The following is a 7,349-nucleotide window of genomic DNA, read 5'->3' on the forward strand; positions in this document are numbered from 1 at the left end:
ATTGATCGTAGCTCCATCGGTGGCAATGTGTTTATGATGCACAATGCTTTTGGGGAACCGCAGCCCAGATCTGATGCGACAGATAAAATCTGTCATGATGACTGTGTGCCATGGCAGTAGTCAGCCAGCAGATGGCGCTAATACTCTCAGCTGGCAAGATCAGCCTGCAGAAGTAGAAGAAAACACATGCAAGTGCACTGCATGTTTTCATATTTGATCCAATGTAAATTTTCTACTTGAAGAAACTAGAAGTATGGGTCAAAATTATAGATTTTTTTGTTTTATGACAAAAATCATTAGAATATTATGTAAAGATCATGTTCCATGCAGATATTTTGTAAATTTCCTACTGTAAATATATTAAAACGTAATTTTTGATTAGTAATATGCATTGCTAAGAACTTCATTTGGACAACTTTAAAAGCGATTTTCTCAGTATTTAGATTTTTTTGCACCTTCAGATTCCAGATTTTCAAATAGTTGTATCTCAGCCAAATATTGTCCTATACTAATAAACCATACATCGATGGAAAGCTGTGAATGGAGCAATGCAATGGAAAGCTTCAGCTTTCAGATGATGCATAAATCTCAATTTCGAAACATTGACCCTTATGACTGGTTTTGTGGTCCAGGGTCACAAATGATCAGTAACTACATTATCACTTCACAAGACATATTACGTCATCATTTCACAGCTATATTTCAACTATATTCATAAGAAAAACTTACAATTTAATTGGATTTTCATGCAGCACATTCAGAAGAAAGCAAATGATTGGAAAGTGAAAATGGAAGTCATTGCAGGTAATATTTAGTGAATCTATAAACATACACTATAGTTCAAAAGATTGGGAAATTAATATTATAAAGACACATTAAATTGGTCAAAAGTAACAATAAATACATTTAGAATGTTTAAAGATTTCTATTCCGAACAAACGTTCTTTTAGAGTTTTTATTGATCAGAGAATCCTGAAAAAAAAAAAAAAGTTTCCTGAGCTGCAAATCAACATATTAAGAATAATTTCTGAAGGATCTTGTGACACTGAAGACTGGAGTAATGATGTTAAAAATTCAGCTTTGCATCACAGGAATATATTACATTTTAAAAAAATATTCAAATGGAAAACAGCTATTTTAAACTGTAAAACTATTTTGCTATATTTATGTTTTAATATAATTTTATCAAATATATGCAGCCTCTATGAGCTTAAAAGACTTAAAAAATCTTTTAAACGGTGGTTTAGGTTTTATTGTCTGAACACCGAGCATAAAGGATCTTATGCAGAACCATGCAAGTTGTAATAAGCTTTATAGCACATTATAATATGATATTATTTATCCTCAACTGGTGTCATCCCTTCAGAGCTCAGATATGACCTGCCAGCATCTTTTAAGTTCCACAAAAAGTTGGTAAGTGAATGTTTTGCTACAAAACTGTAAGTTAATTGCCACAAAAATATTGCACTGGACACATGTAGACACATTTTCTCAAGACAAACTGGTAACATGTTGTTGTTTCAATCTTATTTAAGGTTGATATTCAAGTGGACTTGATCCACTTGAATATCAACTAAAAAGGCAAAAATTTTAGTTATATATATATATATATATATATTACACACACACACACATCTAAAAATACACTGTTCTTCAAAATAAATTTTATAAATGAGCATACTGTATCATTTTTGGGTGGATACCACAGAAATACCAGAGTCTATGTAGGATTTACAAACACGCTTGTTGGAAGTTTATTTAAATTTGTGCTTTTCACATTTTTGGCAGCATACACAGTTAATAAAACATCATCATAACTAAAAAACAATAAATTACACATCACACACATTTACAGTAAAATTCTGGGTTCACGACTGTCTTACAAATACAAAATCATCCATATAAATATAAATAACACTAAGGAATAAATACATTTCTTGATTTAAAACACCTAAACAGATTTGTTTTTTTTGCTGCAAAACATTACAGTCTACAAAAAGGTACTGTGCAAATAGTGCTGTAATCTGTTGTGCTGTTCAGTATACATTTAGAAACAGCCCTTTATCTTCCAGCACAGATAACATACAAACTGTGTCTCACACATTATCAGTGACACATGTTGAACAAATATATCATTTCGACATCACACTCATCAGTTTAGAATTATATAGCGGGACCCAAAAGTCTGAGATTTTCAGGATAACAATTCAAGTGATGAATTGAACTGAAAATGAAGAATTCTTATTGGTTTGTCTCCCTTTTGGAGCTGATGTGAACCCATGTTCTCCAGCATGATTTGAGATGCTCCGAAGAGCATCTTGAGCTTCAGTGGACAAACATCTGACCATCTATATAAAGTGTCACATGATTCATGTAACAAATTTGCAGGGTTCTTGCACAGTATGGAATTAGATTTTTAGTCATTTCCAGGTCTGGGTAAGTATGGAGAAAGAAAATTTTTAAGAGAAGAGAAGATTTTTAAATGGAAAATATGTAGAAACCCTGAATTAGCACCAAATCTGAAGTATTGCCTATTCCCTTCATTTCCATGTTGGAATAGATAAAAGTGGTCTCAGACTTTTAGACCCCACTGGAAGTGGCTCCACAGACAGTGATTGTGCTGTGATTTCACACGCTGAACACACAAACGCAGCCGTGAGAGCGTGCAGCCGATGGGAGGTTTCCCACAATCTCCCAGCAATCGATCTCAGGGTCGTACCTCTCTATACTCTGCAGATACGTCCCTTTAGAGTATGAATACCCACCTGCTACATAGATGCACCCGTTTATAACAGCGGATCCGCACTCCATCCTTCTCTCCTTCATCGCACACATCTGTCTCCACTCATCTCGCTCGGGATCGTAAGAGTCTGTGATGGTGGTCTGACCGCCGACCAGATAAAGCTTATTGTTCAAGGAGACTGAGCAAAGGCCGTACTCTGAAAGTAAAGAGCCAAGAGATGATTAAATCCAGATGGGCTCATTTCTGTTAGGATGCTGACGCAGAAGGCAGCAACCAACCTATGGTGGTTCTAGCCTAAAGATCTGATCCATTTAGCTTATCTAACACAAAATGTAGGTGGCTCACCAGGATGTGGACATATCGTTGTGATGCTCCACTCATTGATATCTGGCCGGTAAGTCTGAATCTTCTCGTAAGTGCAGGTTCCTCTGTACCCATAATGCCCTCCGGTTACATAGACTCTGTCATTCACTACACAAGCGGTTGCATTTCCCACACCTTTAAAGTCAAAACAGAAAGACAATGAACATCCATTAACAGGCATTTTAGGTCTTTGATATTTGAAAGATTTTGTGTAAGACCATGCATTTTCCAACATTTATGTTTTAAAAAGCTGAAATCCTGGTGAAGCTTAAGATTTTCATGCATAGGGTTTTTTTTATGTTTTTGAAAGGTCTCATGCTCACCAAGGCTACATTTATTTTATCAAAAATTTCACAAATATTGTGAAATATTATTACAATTTAATAGAACTGTTTTCTATTTGAATATATTTTCAAATGTAATTTATTCCTGTGATGCAAAGCTGAATTTTCAGCATCATTACTCCAGTCTTCAGTGTCACATGATCCTACAGAAATCATTCTAATACGCTGATTTGCTACTCAATAAACATTTCTTATTATCAATGGTTATTATCAAAGGTTTCCTTCAGGCAACCAATCCAACAGCTGTGTTTAAATAAACTGAAATTCTCATACCTTGTATCATATTAGCCACAGGAGACCATCTCTTCTTCAAGGGATCATAGAATTCAGTTTCTTGCGTAGGAGCTCCTGCCGTATATCCACCAATGACGTATATGCATCCACGTAAAGCCACGGAGCAGTGGTAATATCTGGCTGTGATCATGGGACATCCTTCTGTCCATTCATCCGAGTCTGTGTTGTAAATCCACATGGTCTCTAAAGCATCCACAGTCTGTGTCCTGTATCCTCCAGTCACGTAGATATCAGGGCCTAGAAGTGCCACACTATAACTCTCTCTTTCAAAATCAGGCATGTCTTTTCCCTGAACCCACGTGTTGGAAACAGGGTCCCACATGTTTACTTCACACAACGGATGCCAGTAATATCCACCAATAACATACAAGCTGCACGTTAGTTTTTTGCAGCACTGTGAGAGACCTTTGCTCGGCTTTAAGGAGGTGAGAATTGAAGATCGCAGTTTGTTTTCAGAGCAATGTCTGCGTGGATCCAAAGCAGTTTTGAGGCAAGCATCATCCACGTCGAGATGGATGCAGTTGAGAAGCTCTTGAAGGTGGTCTATCCGAGGAGCCGTGTCATGGGCGACCCATTTGACCACCGCATCCAATAAAGTTGCTTCTTTCCACACACTGAGGTTTTCTGTAGCTAATATCTTCAATAGCTTTTGGAAATCCACCTCTAGGAACTCCTCCTGAAGTGTGAGTTCTTCAAAGCGACTCAGTATGATCCTCAAAGCCTCGCGCTGCAAATCACAGCACACGTGAAGCTCGGCGAACGAGTGCATCCCGAGGCAGTTATCAACATCCAGCACACGAATCAAGAAGTTCTCGCAGGCTTTTTTGAGCGAGTTGAACTGCAACAGGTCTGCGGCTTCCAGAAGACTTTGGACGTTGTTCTGGGTTATGCTGATCTTTGAAGTGTAGATGTAGCTCACCAAAGCTCCCAGAATCTCTCCGTTTATGCAAGGCAGGTTGATGGTGTCGTTCAAACGTTCTCTCATGTCTAAGGTGAACATTACCTTGAAATAGGAGCTGCGGGCTGATAGGACAGCCTTGTGGCAGTGGAAGAGCTGTCCGGATGAAGACTGCAGGGTGACGTCCGTGAACAGACCGCTGCTGTGAAACTCATGAAGAGCTTCCAGCACCTCGGAGGAGTGAGAGGCATCGAAGAACTCGTAGGAGTAACCGCTATGAGCTTTTCCTGACATTGCAACTGGAAAGAGAAGATTTTCAAATGAGTTTTCAAGTGTCCTAACAAAATTAACTCCCTACTAAATTATCCCCCATGAAAATTAATTGAAGTTGTAGGAATTTAGTAAACAAACATTAGAAAATAAATGTTTCTAGTTCTGCTCAGTTCTAGGATTGTTTATTGTCCATGACTTTAATAATATAATTATTATATGATATATTGGCCCGGTTTCACAGACAGGATTTAGACTAAGCCAGGATTAAGCCATAGTTTAATTAGGACATTTAAGTAATTTTTATAAACATACCTTAGAAAAAAGCATTACTGATGTTCATCTCAAGACAAAACAAAGGCACTGACACGTTTTAAGATCAGTCAGTGCAAGTTTCTTTCAGCTGAAACGGCTCAGATTTTAATTTTAGTCTAGGACTAGTCTTAAACCTTGTCTGTGAAACCAGGGGATTATGTATGATATAATGGATTATATGTAAATTAAAATCACTATTGTAAATTTTCTACAGATAAACACAACAAAGCCTGATGCAGTTAAAACCAAATTCATGTTTTAGACACTATTTTTATCATTTTAATTCCAGTAAATATTTCTCATTATTATTTCTGAAGGTAACTGTCTAAACCTGGTTGTATATTTTCACAGATGTTGATTTATATGTTGTGGTATCATATGGGGTAAGTTGTTACATCGGCCATTAAACATTTTAGGTGTTTTTAGCAAAATGCAAACAGTAAAACAATTTTACACAACCCAAAAAAGCTAAATGCAAATTGTAACATACAAAATATGAAATTATCTTGGCATAGTCATTTTTTTTCTATAATGATCCTTCAATCGTCTAAAACGTTTATGACTCAATTTCAAACTTCATTATATAGTTGACTCTTGTCTGAATTTATACTAATGTTTTTTTACTGGGTTCATCTGTTTACCTAACAGGTTTTACAAAATATATTTATAAATGTTAATCTTGAGCACAAAATTCACAAAAAATATCCTATTTAAAGGCGATTTTGAACCAGTTTTTTAATAATACTTTGATTTAGCTTTTTGTTTTCATTTTTTTCTCAATTTAGTTTTATGTCTATATAGCCTAGTTTCTATGCATTTTTATTTTTTTCTGTATTTCAGTTTGTTATTTTAGTACATAAAGTAAAAAATATGCCTTTGCAACTAGCTTAAATAAAAATAAGTTTTTACATATACATTTATTTTCAGTTATTCTATTTTAAACAAAAATCTGGTTTTAGATTTAATAAACTATAATAACCCTGTTATGAATAGGTTTTTGAAACCAACCCACAACAACACTGTTAATGATTAAATTAATGCATTTTACAGTAATAGCGTGTGACAACTAGCCCCTATGTAAAAACAAGCTTACCTGACCCGATGATTAAGATGATTGACACTCGTCCTTTCTTCGTTGGAGAAGTTTTATCCCAACAGTGTGCCTTGTGCTCGGTCAGATCAGACACGTGGCCCCTGTATTTAGCGTCAGCCACTAGAACATGTGGAGCTCCTATTTAGGTATCAGTGTTTATCAGGAGACTCGCTGCTGTCTGTCAGCCACTACTGATTCAACACAAGCGCGTGCCCGCGTCCTTCAGCCATGTGACCAAACACTGTTCACAAGCATCCTATCTGCATAAATACATTTTGCAATTTTGATTTTTCAATCAACTGAGACGTAATAGCAGTTTTCACGTTTCAGTTGTCATGGCAGTGTTGAGAGTTAATCCTAATAAGGATTATAGCCGTTGCATAATGCCTGAGCGAAAAAAACACCAAGAATGAATCCGTTCTAAACGCTTCACGCAAGAGCGTTTGTTTATAGCTTAGCGACGGGGAATTATTGCTGTGCAATTGCCATTAAGTCCACAGGGTACAGTAAAGGACAGAAATAACTCTGTTACCATAGAAACTGAGGGTCAGTCGCCTTTTCCTGTTTGATAGAGGCGATTTAAAGTATATTTCTGTGAGGTGACTCCAAATTAATAGTGTTTAAGTGCTAATAATTCAAGTATTTAATTGGGAGTGCATTCTGCAATCTCAAGACAAATAAACATTTTAATCCTAACAATGTTTGGTTCCTGGAACATTAAAGGTCATAAATGCTAAAAATAACCAAAAGGCTCCATAAGTTCTTATCAGAATGAGAATGTATTCTAATGTTAAGGAAAGGTTGTTTGGATGCATGCATGCCTTCTGAAAGGCAAGTTTAATTTGACATTGCAAGCCTTGTGGTTATGGTCATGACACTTAAGGGTGTTTTGAAAGTGTATGCAATACAGAATCTGTTTAATAATAATAATGTGATAAGCAGGAAGTGTCCATCATATATGATGTATATGGAAAAAGGGCAAGTTTGAGTTTACACCAAAAATATTTTGGGAAATGAAAACTAGCTATA

General features: G+C 36.1%; 1 protein-coding gene across 1 annotated transcript; it reads right to left on the reverse strand.

The window, feature by feature from the left end:
• Positions 1–1,726: 1,726 nt before the first annotated feature.
• On the reverse strand, positions 1,727–6,663 carry LOC306876271 (kelch-like protein 23). Its single transcript, XM_079427299.1, has 4 exons — positions 6,321–6,663; positions 3,724–4,941; positions 3,089–3,241; positions 1,727–2,939 (listed from the first exon to the last, which is right to left on the reverse strand). The coding sequence occupies exons 2-4, from the start codon at positions 4,934–4,936 to the stop codon at positions 2,629–2,631; spliced, it is 1,677 nt and encodes a 558-aa protein (XP_079283425.1). The 5' UTR covers positions 4,937–4,941; positions 6,321–6,663; the 3' UTR covers positions 1,727–2,628.
• Between the last annotated feature and the right edge of the window lie 686 nt (positions 6,664–7,349).

The sequence above is a fragment of the Barbus barbus genome (genome assembly GCF_936440315.1).
Source record: "Barbus barbus genome assembly, chromosome: 10".
Classification (NCBI taxonomy): Eukaryota; Metazoa; Chordata; class Actinopteri; order Cypriniformes; family Cyprinidae; genus Barbus; species Barbus barbus.

Coding starts and splice junctions, on each gene's coding strand:
- LOC306876271 (XM_079427299.1), bottom strand. CDS start 4,936: ATGTCAGGAAAAGCTCATAGCGGTTACTCCTACGAGTTCTTCGATGCC. Junction 3,242..3,723: donor TGTGGCTAATATGATACAAG/GTATGAGAATTT, acceptor TTGACTTTAAAG/GTGTGGGAAATGCAACCGCT. Junction 2,940..3,088: donor AACGATATGTCCACATCCTG/GTGAGCCACCTA, acceptor CTTTACTTTCAG/AGTACGGCCTTTGCTCAGTC.